At 33.6% G+C, this 21,129-nt stretch overlaps 2 protein-coding genes across 6 annotated transcripts in view; one reads left to right on the top strand and one right to left on the bottom strand.

The window, feature by feature from the left end:
• Positions 1–4,276: 4,276 nt before the first annotated feature.
• On the top strand, positions 4,277–11,888 carry rlig1 (RNA 5'-phosphate and 3'-OH ligase 1). The gene is made up of 7 exons (XM_006633611.3): positions 4,277–4,483; positions 4,892–5,009; positions 6,181–6,276; positions 7,221–7,337; positions 8,814–9,005; positions 10,769–10,938; positions 11,021–11,888. The coding sequence occupies exons 1-7, from the start codon at positions 4,394–4,396 to the stop codon at positions 11,207–11,209; spliced, it is 972 nt and encodes a 323-aa protein (XP_006633674.1). The 5' UTR covers positions 4,277–4,393; the 3' UTR covers positions 11,210–11,888.
• Positions 11,763–21,129, bottom strand: part of cep290 (centrosomal protein 290) — a 52,209-nt gene continuing 42,842 nt past the window's right edge. For all 5 annotated transcript variants that reach the window (XM_015352789.2, XM_015352788.2, XM_015352793.2 and 2 more), the window contains 7 exons: positions 18,150–18,272; positions 17,647–17,819; positions 17,317–17,458; positions 16,595–16,668; positions 16,115–16,218; positions 12,960–13,069; positions 11,763–12,416 (listed from right to left, as the gene is read on the bottom strand). In XM_015352789.2, the coding sequence (XP_015208275.2) occupies positions 12,228–12,416; positions 12,960–13,069; positions 16,115–16,218; positions 16,595–16,668; positions 17,317–17,458; positions 17,647–17,819; positions 18,150–18,272 (915 nt within the window). In that variant the 3' untranslated portion in view covers positions 11,763–12,227. The remainder of the gene's footprint in view (positions 12,417–12,959; positions 13,070–16,114; positions 16,219–16,594; positions 16,669–17,316; positions 17,459–17,646; positions 17,820–18,149; positions 18,273–21,129) is intronic.

The following is a 21,129-nucleotide window of genomic DNA, read 5'->3' as shown; positions in this document are numbered from 1 at the left end:
ACCTCCCAAGTATGTCTCTGGACTGTAGGAGTACACTGATGCACCAGGTGAAAACTCACATGGACATGAGGAGAACATGCAAATTCCACCTAGATAGCACCCTAGGTCAGACAATAAACCCAGGGCCCCAGTGCTGTGAGGCAGCAATGCTAACCACTATGCCACCTTGCCTCCATGTTAGTGTAATTTCTCAACCAATTATTTAAACTGGATTGTATAGCTTCAAAAATTGAAATTATATTCAAAATATACATACTGTATGAACAAAACTGTTGTATGTTCAAAATGACATTTGATTCCACACACCTATGTGAGTCCAATTAAAAACCTGTCTAACTGATAAGCATTATAATGACTCCATCAAGGTTGACCTTGCATAATACAAAGCTGATTTCACACCTCTATTTGATGTAATGTTATGTTAATTAACACACTGAAATAAAGGTGAGATCAGTTTTCCTTCATTTTAAATGTAGTGCCTTGTAAAAGACTCTTCCTATAGTTTCCCATTTTGTGAAATTACTGAATGCTAAGACTGAAGACTTCTACAGGTAAGATTAGTAGTAAATGTCTGTAAATATGTAAGAGAAAAAAAAATGGAATATAATGATTACATAAATATTCATACCAGTGAACTCAATATTTGTTAGAAGCACCTTTAGCAGCAATTACAGCTGCAATCTGGGTAAGTCTCTTCTGTCTTGGCACACTGGCCTGGTACCAAGAAGAATGGGCAAAAATTGTCCATTCTTCTTGGCAGAATTCCTCTGCATCTTCAAGTTGCTTGGGAATTTCTTACGGACAGCATTTTTCAAGCCACTCAAGGACATTCACTGTCTTATTCTTAAGTCACTAGAATTTAACTTTGGCCATGTGCTTTTGTTCATTCTCTTATTGAAATGTAATAAAAAATCATGTTAATCCTTCTTCATCAGCTTGAAAATAACTTGATAAGGATACTACAACTCAAAATTATTTTACTTTAACTGTTGTATTCATATATTATTTTTCAATAGTTTATCATGACAACAAATATTAAGTGTGTATTTGGATGGGGTGGGGGAGAGTTACAATGTTGTACACTGTACAGAATATTTCAAACATCTATACACAATCTGAAGTTACATTATATGTATTATAAGCATCAGGAATAAAAGTTTCCACCTGTGTTTTCTACTATTATAATTACTTTGATGGTTATTGATACAGTTTAGTGAGAAAAATCCCAAACTCCTCTAGCAACCTTTAATTCAAATTGATAAAAATCTTTAAAATCTTGATCATCACTGCTCAAGTTCAGCAAATACATAAGGGGTTCATGTGAATTCTATAAAAATATAAAGTAACACTCCACTCAAAATGCTTTACAGGTTTAATGGGGACTCCACTCCACCACCACCAATATGCAGCATCCACCTGGATGATGCAACAGCAGCCAAAGTGCACCAGTACGCTCACACATCAGCTATCAGTGGGGAGAAAAACAGTGATTAAGCCAATTCAAAGATGGGGATTATTAGGAGGCCATGATTGGTAAAGGCCAATGGTAAATTTGGCCAGGACCCAGGGTAACACACCTATTCTTTTCGAGACCTCGGTTTTACATCTCATCTCAAGGATGGCGCCTTTTTACTGTATAGTGTCCCTGACTGGGGCATTAGTACCCACAGAGACCGCAGGGTGAGTGCTCCCTACTGGCCCCACTAACACCTCTTCCAGCAGCAACCTTAGTTTTTCCCATGAGGTCTCCTATCCAAGTACAGGCCAGCCTAACACCTGCTTAGCTTCGTTTATCTATAAGCTAAAAGGGTCCCTTTTGTATTACAGTAAACTGATCTATCAAATGTAACTGTTACCTTAGAGCAAAATGTATAGATTTTTACATCTAATTTCTCATCTGATCTTTTGTAAAGGGTCACCATTTAATTCTGTGTCTGCATACAGGAGAGATATTATGCCAAAAAAGGAAGGTACAGTATATAGAAAATGTTCATAGATGTAAACTTTAATTCTCTGAATTCTTGTAAATTTTGCAAATCTTTTAGTGTTTGTCAGATACGAGGTAAATAAAGAAGTACACGTTGATCTTTTATTCTGCAAACCTATGCCCAGACATACAACTGGGGAAGCTATTTTTAAAGTTATTGATGTATTTATTCAAGAAAATAAATTGAATTGGAGTCGATATGTTGGAACAAGCACGGATGGAGCAAAAGCCACGATTAAGAAAGGACTTGGTCCACGTGTTCAAGCTGTTGCACCAGAAGCAAAATCAACACATTGTTATATACACGGAGAAGCACTTGCCATGCACAACATGCTTGCAGATCTAGAAAAAGTACTTGATGAAGCCGTTAAAATGGTAAATTTTCTGAATGCCCGGCTTTTGTCTCAGCTTTGTGAAGAGATGGACAGTGATCACACTCAACTCCTTTTTCACACTGAACTGTGGTGGCTTTCGTGTGAAAAAGTCCTCAATCACCTGTTTGAGCTTCGGGAAATACTTAAATTTTTTGGGGGGGATAAAACTTTTAACCTGCAGGACCATTTACATGACAGGAAATGCAGACTGGAAATGCATCTTTGCTCATTTAAAAAAACCTCAATCTGTCCTTGTAAGGGGAACACATTTCTATATTCCATTTTCAAGACAAAGGCAACGCCATGATCACAAAATTACAACTGTGGTATAAATGTCTAAGTAGTGGTGAATTAGATTCCTTTCCATCTCTTCATGAATTAGTAATAAATTTGGCTAACTAAATTGATAGCGATATGCTGCAAACTATGAAGCTAAATTTGGAAAGTTTGCAGAAAGATCTTTCTAAGTATTTCCCTGAATCGGACAACAACTTTGAATGGATAAGGAACCCTTTCATTATCAGTGTTCAAACATTTCCAAACAAAATAAATAAAATCTCACATTCAGAAGAAGAACACCTCTTGGAACTGGCTTCAGATGGCTTCCCGAAAACAAAATTTGAGCAAAATACACTGACATCATTTTGGTTGGATGTTAGTTCTGTACAGTACAGTATATCCAGCGTTGTCAGATAATGCTGTTATGTATCTTCTGCCCTTTCCAACTTCATATTTGTGAGAAGTTGGATTTTCTGCGCAAGTTGGCATGAAGACAAAAAAATGAAACCGTCTTATTGACGTGGAGCCCCATCTATGTCTAAAAATGACAAATATAGTCCCAGACATCTCCTCACTAATTTCATCTCAGCACAAGAAGTTCCATCTCTCACATTAAACAGTTTGTTTTGCTATTGAAAATTTCAATATCATTATTTTATTTTAGGTTTTTTATTTAATTATTTATAATATATTTAGTATTAAGAAATAAATACCATGTTTGCTCTAGATAAAAATAGTATAGATAAAATATTATTATTATCACTACCCCCAAATTACCTTTGCCTGAAAAGGGTATGCTGGTAAGACTAAAATCTCAAAAGGGGTATGCGATTATTGAAAGTTTGGCAAACACTGCTTTTGAGGAAGTCAAGAAACAACAACAGTAGTCCAACCTGGAGAATGAGATTTGCTTTAGGGGACAACCTGAAGAAACAATCTTTTCTCCTCCATAAAAATGCCTAAAAGAAGAGGTGGTTTTAAAAGTATCAAAGAGAATAATCAAGGCACATATCAAGTGAACTGTGAGCAGAACACAAAGACATAACTAGACCCAGAAACATAAGGGAATATTCATAAGCTATTTTCACAAGGATATAACAAAACATTTTTGAACAGAATTATTATTGCATTGGAAATTATTTAGAATTGTTATGGAGAAAGAGATCATTGGATCCTTCAAAACAAAGACTGCTGTGATAGTATCACTTAGTGGGTTTTGAAATCGATAAATTCTTAGGAGTTGAGTGGTCTGTTATAGTAATTAACATTTTTGTGTTCTATTTTCGTTTAGTGATGACATACAGTATCCTAATGTTATATCCTGTATCACAATGTGGTCGTCCTCGACATCCTGGCAAAGACGTTTCAACACAACTTGCATTGAGTGATATACTGTAGCTGAGAGTTCAATTTTTAAATAAAACTGAGCATAGTTGTATGGTTAAGGAGCAGAATAGTAAATTATAATATTTTAATTATATATTTGGACAAAAAAACCCAAAACAAACAATACAATTAAGAATGTTTTTGTATACGTTCTACAAGAACGGTAAAATACTTAAATGGCAGAATTGGATATAAAGAAATACAATTCCCATCATGCATTTGCCAGTGTTACACGAAATGAGTCATCCGGGAAGGGGGATGGTTTTAAATGTAACTGACTTGCTTGCATACAGTTCCATATGTGAAAGCTTTAATATTTTTTGTTTATTTTAAATAAAACCCCAAACTAATTTGACTTACGTTAAGGATGCGCCGTCTAGGCTCGGTCCAACAAAAGATACCGTGCGTTTTTCTGACTGAAGTGAAAAATGAACCTTCAAGAAAACGCGAATGTCAGGTGTGGTTTGTATGCGCCCATAGTCTTATTTTTAATCTAACTTTGTATTTGGAAGACAGAACATCACTCCTGCTGTATAAACTTACGTTTTTAATTTATTTATTACTGTTTTTTAGCATTGACATACTATATTGGCTTCGTATTACTACTTTAGCGATATAATGTGTATTTTTCACTGTGAACAATTGCAGTTTGAAATGAACAGTAGCCAGTACATGCAGATTAAAGTCGATAATTTAATGTTAATTATTAACATTTATGCACGACGTTTTTGCAGAGCTACAATAATAGCTACAACACCAACTTTGTAAAGGCCAATTAAACAATCTCGAATCTTGTTCTTTGATTCGAGCCTTTAGAGTTTTTGGAGACCTCTCATCCTCATATTTTTGTGATTTCTTTGCATAGCAATTTCAGGTTTTTGCAACAGAACACCTTAATCCGAAGGCATTGGCATCAGATGTAGCAAATGCGATTGCGACTGAAAAGCTTGATGGCACGTGCTGCTATGTTTCCAGTTACAAAGGTAAAGGCATCTGTGATTAAATTGAAAGCACTTTAGTGCATGCCGATGTCGTTGTGAATACCTTTTTTTTAAAAAAAAAAGGTTAATACTAGAACTAAATGATAAAATTAGGTCAACATAACGTATACATGTTACAAGAAATACTCCAGTATAGACTAATGAACGTTTTAAGTGATTCATTCCTTTTTAATTTTACTTTTGTCAGTCGTGTAGTTCGCATTATTTAAATCCTCTAGCCTTTAACTTTAGACCTTTACCTTTTTAAAACTTTAGACACTTTTACTGGCATTTGGTTTTTCTACAGAATTGTAAGAAATGTATTGCTCGACTCACTAAACAGTGATGTGGTAATAAAAACAAATCATACATCAAAATACACTTGAAACATGAGGGTGTCTCGGTAGTCAGGTACTCAGTCTGCTATGCAATGTGCCTATCTATAATAATAGTAATACCTTTGCATTATTAAAGATACTGCCATTCTGGCTGGTTTGCAAGTGTAGTCAAACATCTCGTACTCTGAACCATTTTTTCTGATTTGCTAGAAATAGCTTGTGTTGCTCTCTCAGGCTACAGACTGCTTGCATTTACCTCTGCTTGCATTATCATGGGAGTGCTTGTTGCCTTCCATAAGTGAACTTTGCTTTTATGTTGATTATAATTTGATTCAAACTTTTTAAATCAAGTGTAGTCATTTGTTAATACAGTAAAAGGACAATTTTGGTCATGCTTTATGATCTAAACTAATGTTATCCTTAAATTCATCAATCCATCAATTTCTTTAATCATTCCTTCTTTAAAGTTGGATATACATGTTTAAAAACATTCCCATGATGCATTTAATTTCACATGTGCCTAATTGGTTTGATTCCAAAAATCTGATAATTGAAGCAATATGCTTGGATGTGGGACATTTCGGAACTTTCCGTGTTGTTCCTCATATACTAATAATTTCTAACCCTGTCCTGCTTTTTGAGATCTGAAAACTTTTAAAAATATTTTATAGGACTCAGTTGACCTAAGAAAAAGTTTAGGTTGACAGAAAGCTAGATGTGGCAGGACATAACAAAGATGATTAAGGACCCTTCCCCTAAGTGAAGTGTTTTCAGTTGATTTCATAATATACTACTGACATTTATGAAAGTGAATAATACGTTTTTTATTCCTGTAGGAAAACCATATCTCTGGGCTCGATTTGATAGGAAGCCCAACAAGCAAGCTGACAAGAGGTTTAAAAAGTTCCAGTATTCTCAGAAGAATTCCACAGGTATTCATTAATGTATTCTTGTTTTACAGCAATATTGTAAGACATTGAGATCATTAAAACCCTTTAAGGTATATGTTTGATCTTAGCTTTGCAGTTAAACAATAGTTTTTTTTTTCACAGGATCTCACTCAATAGTTGAAATAATACTAAAACTAAAGAATCACAATTTACCAGTAACTATAAAAGAAAACTTCTCCTAGTCTTCTCAGCCCTAGTGTCTTTTGAGTGTTTTAGCTCAGTTCTTAGTTGCTTAATGGAGCTCGCCAATGAGATAAACGTCTGTGATCGCATGGACCAGGTCTGCGGAACCCATTTGTGCATTCTGTAAGCAGGGTGTTATGTAACATTTTCTACAGAGTGCTCTGTTATCCCAGAAAACACCATAACATTAGCTTATGGAGTGTTAATTGGCTTTTTGGAATGTCCATGGAAAGAGGAAAGTGAAAAAAAATGGTTTGCATCTTTGCGATCAAATATAAATAACATTTTTCATTTTATTTTATTTTAACTTGGTCCATGACAGTATTTTAAATTCTAGATCCTGTTTTTCTACAGAGTCTTTCATAAACTGGTTGTATTTTTCTATTTTACTATTGGCTTGAAAGCCTTTTGCCATAAAAGTATGAGGTAAGAAATAATTTGTAACTTGTGCTGCCATAGTGAGCATTTATTAGCAAGTTATTTATCTAAACATAATGTCATTCTTTCTGTCAGTTACAGTTATTTCTAGCTGACTGTGGTAAATATGATACCAAATTGGATTAGAAGTCAATCTGTATTGAGAAATAGTGGAAGTACTCCAGTCATGAACTCTGTAACTTAATAAAAGTGAAGTACAGCAAATTTAAAGCATTCTGAACACCACGGTATTGTTGTTACAAATAAATGTAAGCAGCAATCCCAGTGATGTTTCCAGTATTTAACATTGCATTCTTCTCATTAAGAATTTACATGGAGTGTTGAGGAAGACTTTAAGGCTGTTCCAGATTCTTGGATTGCTGCCCACGGAGTTCAGCGTTGCAATGGGCAGCCTCAACCTGATGAATGCGGCCACATTCCAGGTAGTCTATTTCAGGGTTCTTCTGTGGAATTGGAAATGCTGCTTGGCAGATGCTACTTGGTTACTGCTTGGCAGATTTGTAAACCCACTGCCAAATTCAAGGCTTTTCAATGCTGATAGTAATTGCAGTTATGTACACTTGTAAGGAAAAATAGAAATGGACATAGATTTTCTATTTGGGTCAAGAGATTTATCCTGTATGGAAACTCCTGAATTATCTGGTGTGTTCCATTATTTTGAAGTGAAAAGCTTTAAAAAATATTAAAACAAGCATAGAAATAGGAGATCACAGACTTAATGAAAGGAAAGAAAATCCTTAACAAGTAAACTTATTGATAATGCACTTGAACTGTGACTTGATTTATTGCTCCTATCAGATACTTATTTTTCCAGTGTTACTGTCAGTATCTGTGGTCTCAGATTTGTATTCACCTTTTTTAATACGGAGGTTATTTTTTTAAATACTACTACTACTACTACTACTACTAATAATATTTCTTTATACATGTAATTTTATGTCATTTTGATCACAAAATTCAAATAATATTAATTAATTGATACAGTTTTTAATTGATTCAGTTAAGCTATTATTTTCCTTCCTGTATTTTACAATGCTAAGAACAACCTGTCCTTTTCATCCTTGAGGAATTTCTTTCACAAGCAGTTACAATTGGAGAAGATATCTAACATGAGTATGAACAGGCATTTATGCTGGTAATTATGTAGTTAAGTAGATACAGTATATATAAATATTAAAATTACAGATGTAGTGGAAAATCAAAAAACAGGTCTCTAGCATCTTAAACAGACATACTTAAAAGACAATTATACAAATGTTTTATGTTTTCAAACATAGCAAAAAACATAATCAGAAGAGCTAGCAGACCGGACATAGTTCCTGCAGTTAGACCAAATAGACTAGATTGTCATGGAAGTTACAGACTCCATTAGGAGACCCTCCTAAGCTACTGGCTAAATCCTTGTGGGGTTAACCACTCCAACCCTATTACAATGACAAAGCTGAGTGGAAACAATAGTCGAGAAATGAGGAGAACAGATTTGAATGGACAAGTAAAGCAACAATTAATGAATGAGCGTAATAGGAACAGAGATGACTTGAAGTCCCTCACTGTAATGTTGTGTGTTTAGTATTCTCTTTGTTCAAAAAGATGTGTTGACGTGTACATATTAACAAAGAGGTTTTGGATATTGAAAATGTAGTGTAGAAGCAAAATAAAAAGATCATTAAAAATTGCTGTACTGCAAGCAATTCATTTACAGTTATATATAAACAACAGCTAAACAATCCCAGATTTAAAAAGGAAAAAACACTTTTTTTTCCTCATGCTTATTCATTTTATGGTGCGTCATCATTTTTTTTGTTTAGTGTGATTTGATGATTTTATCACTGATTTGTTCATATGAAAGCTGTAAAGAATGTTAGGAAGATGCAGCATTTTTTTCTTTTTTTCTGAAGGATGGGTTCCAGTAGAAAAAAATAACAAGCAGTATTGCTGGCATTCATCAGTGGTGAATTATGAAGCTGGAGTAGCCCTTGTTCTAAGACCTTGGGGTGAAGAAGAACTAGAAATCACCATTGTTCCCCTGTCTGAACTCCTTGAACAAACACTAGAGCTTATAGGAACTAATATCAATGGAAATCCTTATGGTGAGTATTTTTTAATGAAAATGTAGTTTGTATTTCTATATCATAAACAGCAGATATTCACATGCAGTCACTGATTACCAATATTATGGGTGAAATGAGTGCGGTAATGGTGCCACTTTCTGCACCTTTTGGGAGGACAAGCTCACTAAAGCTGAGAAGTGGCTGTACTGGAGTGCTTGTACATGGAACAATAGACAGTGGTTCACTTGTTCATGCAGTGTTCCGTTACATGAGTGTAAACCAGGTCATCAGCTATAATAATAGTCTATTTCAGGTGGGTGATCATTGGCATAGACTGGCTGATACTCCTCTTTACCTTAAGTGTCAGGCAAAAAGTTGCCATGCTTTTGTAGACCATCAGCTATGACAACTAGAGAACAGCGAAACCCACTTCTGTTTTGCCAGAAATGACTGTAATCTTGCAGAGCAGAATTGTTACTTATTTATACAAAAGTGTGCTGTGGTCTTGTACAGGGAGAGGTCTAAAAAATGTGGAATATCCAGGGTTTCCTCGGTTGTATATAGACCAGGCAGGGTGCCTGGGCGAAATGTTTCGCTGCCAGGCAAAACGAATGCGTGAATGGCAACAATGTACAAAAGAATCCCAAGTTGAAATACTTTTTCATAGTATTACACCGCAAGATCATTTGCCAGCCGGCGGCTTTGATGGTACATAATCAAATAGCTCTGAAGTGTCACAGCTTGGTCTGAAAAACGAATGCATTTGCAGCAAGTTTTAAGTTGAATAAAAATGATGAAATGATGAACATGAACTTTTGAAGAGTTATTATAGAGAGAGATTCCTTTAATTAACCAGAATGTTTTTTGTTTGTGAATAAAAGAAATAGTCCCAATAAAAGTAATAATATCAAGGGTATGCAATTACAGTTTTCAATGAAAAATCTGACTATATCAGGGTTTTGGACCTATGTGGTGAAGATGTAGAAAAACACAGGGTTTCCTCAAAGCTGAATCATTGAGTCACAGACAAATAGTGTCCGTTTGTTGCTTGCCACTTAATTTTCAAGTGGGAAAAAAGTTATTGCCTGAATGAGTGCAAAATAATAAACAGTGCCGCAACAGCGAAAAAAAGAACACAATGGCTTGACACATACAGAAAATAGCAAATAGCATATTTCAAGTACAAAGCTCTTCCTCATACAGCATCATAGGTAGACTACATCTTTAATGAATGCTATGTTGAAACTAGTTGTTGCACTCAGATAATGTCTAGTATGGGATAATATTATTTACAATAATAAGATAGTTTGCAATCTAGTACAGTAATCTAGCTGTTGGATAGCTATGGAGTGGGCGTGGAGCTGGGGAATGTAGGTTATATATGCTTTTTCCTGTGGGGAACCCTTGATAACTATTGCGAAGAGTGGTGAAAAATTGACTTTTACTTTCCTACAGTAAATAATTGTAAACAATGTATTACTGAATAGTTATTTTTTTTCTCCGAAGTGTCTGTCAGGATTATGTTGGCATGAGCATATGCAATAATGTTGCTTTCTTTCTTTGTAAAAGGAGCCTTATTTAATCTACTGTTTCATGGAAAATTCAAACTTCAAAAGCAGCACTGCCTCATATGCCTATGCATGCATAGTCTTCAAGTATCATCAGATTCTAGTTTAGGTTTTATGGAAATTTGAAAATATTAAGTCTCTGTTTCACAGAATATATTACTGAATTGTTTGAAGTATCTCGTTGTCCATTTCAGTTTCATCCTTCCTTATTGTCATCTTGTATCCTCTTTTTAGGACTTGGAAGTAAAAAGAAACCATTTCACCTTTTAGTACCACACGGAGTCCTAAAAATCAGAAATGCTCCTGCAGTCAATTACCAGCAGCTAGTTGGGTGGTTTCAGAGATGTGGTGAAGCAAATGTAGAAGGCATTGTATGGCACTGCAATGATGGCACTCTAGTGAAGGTAAATATTGCACATTTCAGCAAAGTACTTATCAATGATGAATTGATTGATTTTTGGATAAAATGTGTTTCTTTTTTTTTAGCTTCATCGTCATCATTTAGGTTTGAAATGGCCGGATGTGGATACTTACTTAAACTCTAGACCAGTTGTTGTCCATGTTGATGTGACAAGGTATGAATGGGAATTTCCAGTGATGGATTTGTTCACAGCTTTGTCACAATTTAATGGACAGAAGTTTGAGCACATACGGGACATTCAGTTTGACGTATAAGAAAATGGCAGCAACATGGAATTGGATGATCTGTAAGTGTATAAATATCATAGAAGACATTTGCATTTTACAGAGCAATAAAACAATTTTGGACAATCAACTTCATAAGAGAAACTAGCCATTGAAGATGAGATGTATTGCAAATATATGGTGTAAACAATTATTTAAACAGTAGAGGTATTGCTGAAACAGAGTATCTTAAAAACAATTTAAAGTATTTTCCTGTGAAGTGTGCTCTATGTATTGTACAAAAATTGCATTGCATGGTACAGTATGACCACAGTACCACTTAATTATAATTATGCATCAATAAACATTGGATGTCAGAAATGAAATCGAACCAAAAACTGTCTTTGATACTTTTAAAAATGTTGTACTAGGAACTTAAATTTTAGAATTAAGATGCTTTGATGTTCCCATGTTCTCACAAGAAACTACTGAACAAGCTAGACGGCATTCATTATCAGCGTCCAGAGTTGACGATTCAGTCCCTTCAAGATTCATATGGCTTACATTTTATTAACTTAAATCAATTTCAATTCTTTATTCAAAGTCATCTTAGAACACAAATGTGTCCTCTTCAGAAATCTGATTTTTTGATCCAGAAACTTGATCTATGTAGTGTACTAAATCAGACTTACAAAACGATAAAAAACATTAAAAGGACATTTAAAATAAGTGTATTTCTTAAAACCTGTGGTATATCACAAGTTTAAATAAAATGTTTTTTTTATTTATTAGATAACATTCACATCACAGCTGAAAAATACATTTTTCATTATATTACATTACAATCATAAAGTATCAGTATGTATCAGTTTAAATGTAAAATTCAGATTATGTACATTTTATGAAGTGGGTTTGTAATTTTAAAAATATACATTTCATTTAATGTTAAGATAGCCTCCAAAATTGTTTAATGTCATTGTACCGATAAACAATGTATAATAAATCTTGAGTCCTCTTTTTTCATATATATTAAATTAAAACATGTTAAGACACCAAACCTTTCTGCCTTCTAGTCAACAGACACATTGGTTGGAATATCAACCTCAACACCAAACTGTTGTGATAGTTTCTTCAGCTGTTCCTCCAGGAGAATATTTCTTTTTACTTCTACATTATAGTTGAACTTCAGATCCTCAATCTCTTCAAAGAATGTAGGGTCAAAGTTTTCCAGTTCTTTTTTCATTTTCTTTACTTCTTCCTGAGGTTCAGAAATGGAAAGTTTTAGCAAGAACAATATTATTGAAAAACCTAAATTTAAATGTAGTTATATAAAAGTATTATTTTCAGTTGATTTATGACAAGGCCAAACTTGGATAAACTATATGTATGTTTTTTTTTTCTATTTTTTCATTTAATTTGTAACATGTCATGTAAGTACTTAGCTAATGTTACATGTATAATATACACACTATATATTTTGTATTGTAGGAATATACAATACTATGTAAACTAAAGAATTTAAAACAGGCTATTATCATTATTGTACTATTACAAAATAAGCAAAGGTGGCTTAACCTTGGGAATGCTTGAATTTAGATCTACAAAGAACAGCTTTGAGGGTTACTGAAAATTGTCAAAGAATCAGATAAAGCATTCCTCGATAACCCTCTGAGGTTAGCTGCAACTACATCATATATAGCTACATTTGTACAAAACTCTTTCCCTGCACACAGTATGTATACAAAACTATTGGCTTGCAAGGAGCTAAATAGCATTAAAAAGCATATTATAATCTGTTTACCTGCATATGTCTTTTATCTAGATCTGCCGCCTTAAGATGGGTTTGCAGCTCAACCAACTCTTCCATCAGCTTATCATGTTTCATGGCTTTCTCTAGGAGTTCATCAAATACTAAATATAAAATTCAAGTTGAAAGAAGCACATTAAACTTCAGAGTCAGTTGAATGAGAGCATTTGATACAGTGGAGAGAAAGCATTTTTTCTTTATTGCCTTGAATATAAGCAATTTACATTTTATGTCTGCTCATCATATCTTCAAAGACTTAAGTCCAGATGTTTCCAAATGTGATAATACATCATAGTGTATTTTTGTGGATCCTCATGTAGTAACCCGCTGTGAATACTAGTCTTAATCTTTGATTTGTTGTTTTTCTTCTCAAAATACTATCAAGCTACTAGATACTAAATGCAAGACCTTGGTTTTCACCGAGATTAAGATACACTGCAGTTCTCAGTTACAACTTAAACAAGCTTAAAAAATGTCAATTGGCCTCCCACAATCACACTTTTTCATTATTTACAGATCAGACACTTTGTTCTGCAAAATGTACCTGTTTGAAAATCTGCCAATCTGTTCAATGATCTTGTGCAACAGCCAACCAGTTTTAGACATTTAATATCAGTTTATTTTATTTTTTTCTAGGCATATGGAGGTGTCTGTTAATCACCTGAAAGATTCTTGATGTAAGGAACTTAATATTGAAATTTCTAAGGAGGTTTTGGAAAAGAGTATAAGCAACATTCAAAGGTACTCTATTAATGTTAGACAGTACAATGCAAGGTCATCCTCTACAACGACTCTATTACTTTAAAGCTAAATTGATCAAGATACAGTCACGTGAAAAAGAAAGTACACCCTCTTTCAATTCAATGGTTTTACATATCAGGGTATAAATAACAATCGTCTGGTCCTCACCAACTTCTATTATTAGACAATTCTAGCCTCAGATAACAGAAAACACGTAACGGATTTCACTATGTCATTATTTATTCAACAAAAACTAAGCCAAAATGCAGAAACCATGTGGGAAAAATTAAGTACATCCTTACTGCTTCCATAGGAATTAAGAAAGTAATAAGCAGCCAGGTGCAGCTAATCAAATGCATTTGATTCGTTGATCATCAGGAAGTGTGGCCACCTCTATAAAAGCAGAACTTTTGGCAGTTTGGTGATCTGGAGCATTCAGGTGTGTGTTAACACCATGCCAAGGAGGAAAGACATTAGCAATGACCTCAGAGAAGCAATAGTTGCTGCTCATCAATCTGGGAAGGGTTATAAGGCCATTTCCAAACAATTTGAAATCTATCATTCTACAGTGAGAAGGATTATTTACAAATGGAGAACATACAAGACAGTTGCCGATCTTCCCAAGAGTGGGCGTCCCAGGAAATTCACCCCAAATAACATTTATGTTAAGTTTACCGTTAATTCTTAATGTATGTAAGCATTTATATTATTAATGCACGCAACCCTTTTTTCCACAGGTTTAAAGTACTGCTTTAATGCGATTCCCCTTTAAACAAGGTTTTTGCAGAACGTAACCCTTGCATAAAATAGGGGACACCTGTATTTAGTGATTTTAGATATTGTGTGTTGTTTCTTGGTTATTGTAGTCTTAAAATTTTCAAAATTTTGTTAAATGAAATATTTAATTTCAAATGAACTATTGGATGTTACAGTATATATACATAACAAGCTTTGTAGGAGTGTTGAGTTATTGTAATATAGATTCCTTATGGTTATACATCTGTAGTTAGTAGCAATTCAGCAATAAAAGCTCTGGTTGGGAAAACAAAGCCTATTGTGAAATATGTATATTTCTATTAGGGTTTTTTATGGGATTGTACTGTTTGAGCCCTGGAGCTGTTGGTAAAATAGGTGGGATCAAGGTGGGTACTGCACATTGGTGGTGAAGGAGGGGAGTCCCCATTATCTGTAAAGTGCTTTGAGTGGAGTGTCCAAAAAAAAACTATAAGTGTAAGCAATTAATAATAATAATATCATCATCATCATCATGGATCCAATAATTTGGCCAAACACTTGCTTCTCTCTATCAGGAAGCACAAGGTTTAACATTTCAGCTTGATAATGATCTAAAGCATGCAACCAAATGGACAAAGAAATTGTTAACTGCACAAAAATAAATGTTCTTGATACAGATCTGTTTCAACACCTTAATTCAATCAAACTTTTGAAATCAAGGAGACAGTTTTTTGGAAACCAAAGAGGGACGATCACATAACTCCTCTAAGAAGTGCCAGATACTCCAGAGGAATTTTGTCAGCATATTTCAATAACTAAATCAACTCAGAAAGAGATGTGCTTTCTGGAGTTTAATTATTTCTGACAATTATGACTTTGCTCTATTCAATGTTATTAAGCCTTCAGGTGTATGCACAAATTTGGAAGTTTTATTCTTTATGGAAGTTAATATTGTAAAATTAAATTTTCAAAACTTAAATGTTCAAACTGAACATTTTTATGAATGAAAGAATTTAAATGTCAGCAGAAAATGCCCAAAAAATATAAAATATATTGATTTTACCTTTACCTCCCTGAATCAGTACTTGGTGGAAGTACCTTTCTTGGTAATTACAGCTGGGAGCCATTTTGAGTCTCTACCAACTGTACATTGACATAGTGCACTTTTTCCTTTCTTTTTAAACACTTGTTCAAATCTTACATAGAAGAGCAGATAATTAGCAGATAATTAACTTCAGCTGAATACAGATTTGTTTTGTGACAAAGTTATAAGTGGAAATTCTTCTCACCATGTAGATTTCTGTTAATTTTCTGATGTTTTTTTTTTACTTGACATTTCAGAGATGGTGCTGGATTTCTATAGTTTATATAAAAGTGATTTTCTGACTAAGATAACTGACCTTTGAATTCACCACTTTCATTCCAAATCTACGAGGTGGTGGTATTTGCTTTTAAACTGATTATAGAACTGTGCAGAACAATTTAATTATTTAAAGCAACAGTACAGATTTATATTTATACTTTTGTTAAAACAACAGCTACTTTTTTAAATGGAAGCAAACAACAAAAGAACATATTGGTGTTATCAAATACATTGGAAATAACTATTTCAAACTGACATGCAGCGTTCATTATCATGAAAATCCCATTTATAAATACATACAGTATCTTACCAGGCTCAGTGGTACTGTCAGCTTCTGCTCCTCTTTGCTGCCTATAAATAGCCAACTGATGAACAAGCTCTGCCTTTTCTTTCTCCAGGCGACTGTTTGTCAGCCTTTCAAAGAGAAAACATTTAATTGTCTCAACTGTCTTATTATTTGAACCACACATTCCACAATTGTTTTTTTGTTAGCAAATAGCACATCTTCTACTTATTTCTGTCAATAACCAGATACCTACAGTATATTATTTAAAGCCTCTTTGCATTTTTTTGCATGAGCAATGCCATACCATTTGTCCAACAGTAGATAAAAATGATTTAATCTAGAAAACCTTTCAAACAGATGAGTTTTACTCTAAAAGAAACATATTAAAGTTTTTCTCAGGCACACCATCATTCAAAGATGGCAGCAATAACAGTTTCACATCTTCTAACAGCTATGTAAAAAACATGAAGTTAAATCTTTTCTTATTTGATAGAAGACCTTTACCTGAAAAGTTGCAATTCCTTGGCAAGACCTGACTCTGTTTTAGCATCCTCTGGGAAGTGTTTTAGAATCTCAATCTAAATATAAAAATGAAATTATTATAAGACACATGTGATACTGCTTATCACCAATCAGAAAGTACTTAGGAGGAAGCAGATTTTGATCCGTTTAGCAAAGTACTCTCAATAGCCAAAAAGTTACAGACCTCCATCAATTACACTTTTAGACCACTGTGAACAACAAGAACAGCTTAAACAACATGTGATGTATATGCAGCCCGGTTCCACCCTATTCCTCTAGCAGTTTTTCATAGGGTTGGGATGTGGCGTTGTTCAGACAAAGAGGACAAAATGTCTTATTCTTCTCATCCATTCACACAAAGCAAGCTAGTGATAAAGTTTATTAATATTTTTTAGAGGTTCTATAGTATTTCCACCAGTGAATGTACTTAAAAATGTAGCCTTGGAACTGATGTCTAAGCCATCATTATAAGCATAATTAATAAGCACAGAGCATCACATAGGCACAATGGTTGCATTTAGGATACGTTTCATTTCAAACAATTTTATATTACTAAGTTAGTGGTGGAAAGCTTAGAATATTATGCCAGCATGTTTTAATCCTCCAAAAACAAACATTTTCTTGTAATTAATCAAAGTTTGAGTTCACAAAAAAATGTTTACATACTAACATTGTACATATTAATTTAATAGCAAAGGGCTCACCTGCTCTTTTAGATCATTGATAACAAGTCTAGTTTTCTGTTCCCGTTCCACAGCTTCTTTTAGAAGCTGCTTCACGTCAGTGATACTGCTGTTCTTTCTGGCAATATCCGATTCAAGTTCTTTCATTTTACTCTCATACATCCTTAAAAAACAAAAATCATGCTTATCTAGATGCAGGCTGATATAATGTTTGTTATCCAATTGCAAAAATTTAAAATATATAATTCTCATCTTTAATGTTGCATCTTAGCCAAAATCATATCATATTTTATGCCTTGCTGTTCAAATAGACAAAATAAGAATGACTGAATACTTGAGTGTCTAACGCACCTTGTTACCACAATAGATTTCCAACTTTTGCTATCAGCTCCCTCCAGTTGTGGTCCTCTGCTTTCAGCAATGCTGAGCCTTTGATTGGTTTCCTCCAGCTGCACCCTTAGTTTCTCATTTGTAAGTTCCAAATTATTCTTTGCTATTCTCAGTTTTTCTGCTGCTTCTGCTTCCTGTAAAAATTATACACGCAGTCTGCATTCTTAGTTTTTGATCCGACAGTGGGTGCCCTAAAAATGAAAAGGCTAAATCTCCCTTTATTTCCAGTATTGGCCATATTACCTAAAAGCCTAAATGTAACAAAAAAATGAACTAAAGAGTGTAAAAGATGTGTATTGTTAAAAATTAAATGATATGTCATATTCTATTTATTGTACCAATTGAGTGTACCATGGAATATTTCTAAACATTTTAGGTTCAGTAAAAAGGAGGATAAAAGCAGTTGCAAGAATGTTAAATTGGTTATTTATAACAGTCTAGATGTTTTCCTGACTAACCATTACCTTTTTGAGATCCTTGCGTAAACGCTCATTCTCTGAAATTATTTTCTCCATTCCCTTTGTTTTTGACTCATACCTCATGCTTAATTGACCTCCGACTTGTAACTTCAGTTTTTCATAGTCAGACTAAAGTGGAAACAAGGAAGAAGATAAGAGTTAATACTCTGCAAGATAGTCAACACTGACAAGGAAAAACAAGTGAAAATTTCAAAAGGAAGCTTGTTATAATTTCACAAATTGTCAAATTGACAATTCACTGCTTAAGAAGAGCAGAAATTACATGAGATATAAATGGGGTCTTTCACAGACATCCCATTCTCTGACCAAATGCACATAATCAGACCATTTTTTCCTGACTTGAAAATAATGTCTGTACATGCAAATTACATTTTGATATTAAAATAAATTCTCATTTTAAAGTGAAATGCAATTAAGTTCCTGTCATTATCTATGGGAGTGATCTACTGCATATTTCTAAACCAATGAGCAAAACCCTTAGAAGTAAGTTTTTTTCAACTTGACTATAAAAGAACTGGAACATGGGACTCATTTGTTCAAAAAATATTTTAATTTGCAACCATCCGGCAACAATTGTGTTTTAGTCCTCTAATCTTTGGTCAGATGGAAATAATATTTTTAACGTTAAAGGAAGTTTAATTATCATGACAGAATAACAGAGTCTGTCTCCTCTTAGCGGCTCACTGCCTCTAATTTGATAACTTTAAAATGTGTCTGTGAAACTACCTCAAGGGACAATGAACTTGCTGCTTTTCCAGGAACCTCAGCTTTGCATAAGCATAAATGGTTTTCTGAAGAGGTTAACTGAAGAGATAAATCAGCTAAATCGCATCTGTTGGGTGGGGTAATGGTGTCTGCCACATGCAGCACTAAAAGCAATTTAAAGAAGGACTAACTAATGAAATAAATCTGATGAGCATTTTCTTGTTAGTAAATCCATTAATTATGTTTGTATCACACAAATTGTCTAATACAGTAAGATTTACAAGTCACAGACAGCTATATGTTTTACAAAAATGACTAATTTAATCAATTGTGTTGTTCACACTTGAACCTGGCTGTAAATCTTAGGTTTTTAGATACCTAAAATATACATGATGCAAGTACGTTTTTATAAATTAAAGAGAACCATAAATATTTTTGTTATACAATGCAAATTGTTCCATATAAAACTTTGTTTTTCCATGTTCCATGAAACAACATTTATATATTAAATCAGTCAAAAAACATATTGTCCCTTTTGAAACCAGTATACGATAATGCTTAAAAAAACATTTGATAGTTGTACATGTTGTTAGACAGTGAAGCTACATTACCTTGCAAAAGTAGTCACCCCCTCTCCAATTTTGTTGAATTACAAATGATGTATTCACAGGTTTAAAGTGATCACAATGTGAATGCTAAAGCGGAACACATTCGTGGGTGAAATCAGTCAAATGTTACACAAAAGTGAAAAGAAAAATACAAAACTAAAATATTTTAAATCACCTTTGGCAGGAACTGCAGTCTTAAGGGTAGGTTTCAACTTTAAACATACATTCTGATATGTAATTAAATGTGTATTACCCTAACATACAGGAATTACCCTTCATTCCTTAAGCATTGCACAGTGAAAATGTAAGATGAGATAACTTAAATAAAATGTTATACCATAACATAACATATAGTTTGTACTGATTCTGAACCTGAATGTATTGATTCTAAATGACCTGAAAAGCATGTTTTGCTGTTGTGAAACATTATAAAGGAAACATGCCAATATTGAGAAAAAGTTTTAAAGAGCACCTGGTAAGCAACTACCCTTAACTTTTAACTAATTTAAAGGGAATACAACATGAGATTCAGAAGGTGTGATGTATGATACTGGTAAAATGTGTATGACACACAGCATTTGTGAAAATACAATAAAAAGATATGATTCTTCATATCTTTTTCTCATATAAAAAGATATGATTCTTCATATCTTTTGTCTGATCAATTTTAAGAAACACTAACTCAATGATTTAAATGTTCTGAGTAATTGAAAAGATTGATAAAAGGTATTGAGAGATAAAAACCATGACAAACAGTTACAAAAAGAAGTAAAATTATTTGATTATTTTGACCCTGTTTCTGTTATGGCCTAAATGGAGAACATGGTTTGTTTTGCTTTGTGAAAATTGAAATTGAAATACAGTATATAACTGTTCAGCAGCTAAACACAAACCAGAGATCAGATCTATTCTTCAACTACTTGTGATAATTGTATGTGGAAGTACATTTTAAACTGAGAAAAAGATGGACTACCCAAGTTTGTAGCTAGTCAGCTATGTTGTTAAAATTGATAACCTGCCTTATTTCAAGAATTGGCTGAGTGTGATTCTTGTATGAATTAGCTACTAACCAAATTAGGAAAAGGGAATACTAATGTATTTCCTTGTAGCATATATTTAGCATACATTGGTGTTATAGTGGAGCATTTTAGTAGCTTTTTAGAGGAGCATTTAGTGAAGCATTTTAAACCCATTTGAACCCTTTTCCGATTTACATACATATTATTTTCCATAAGCATTATGAATTGCACATGTACAGTGTCTTGGAAAATATCTGACACTTGCAGTTTTCACATTTTGTTGCTTTAAAGCTTGCAGTTATGACACTTTGAAGTAGTGATTAATGCTATATATATATAGTGATTCATGTTATACTGTATACACACACTATTCCATAATATTCCATAATTTCCTTTAAAATTATTATTGCATAAGTATTCAAAACCTTTGCTGTATGAAACCTATATTTAGGGGCACAATATTATCTTAACAAGCCATACAATTAGTTCAGTGGTCCCTTTCTGTGCAATAACAGTGGTTTACATGATTTCAGAATATACATATCTCTCTGAGGTTCCGTGGTCAGGTAGTGAATTTCTAAGCTTTCAAAGGAAGTCAGGGATAAAGTCACTTCAATTATTAAGAAACTGAAG

Source organism: Lepisosteus oculatus, chromosome 7 (genome assembly GCF_040954835.1).
Source record: "Lepisosteus oculatus isolate fLepOcu1 chromosome 7, fLepOcu1.hap2, whole genome shotgun sequence".
Lineage (NCBI taxonomy): Eukaryota > Metazoa > Chordata > Actinopteri > Semionotiformes > Lepisosteidae > Lepisosteus > Lepisosteus oculatus.
This window is presented reverse-complemented; position numbering and strand designations above follow the sequence as displayed.

What these genes read in the sequence shown, in the direction of transcription:
- rlig1 (XM_006633611.3), top strand. Translation starts at nt 4,394, where the DNA reads ATGCGCCGTCTAGGCTCGGTCCAACAAAAGATACCGTGCGTTTTTCTG. An exon ending in TTCTCAGAAGAATTCCACAG is followed by an intron (nt 6,277 to 7,220) that starts GTATTCATTAAT and finishes CTTCTCATTAAG; the next exon opens with AATTTACATGGAGTGTTGAG. An exon ending in TGAATGCGGCCACATTCCAG is followed by an intron (nt 7,338 to 8,813) that starts GTAGTCTATTTC and finishes TTTTTTCTGAAG; the next exon opens with GATGGGTTCCAGTAGAAAAA.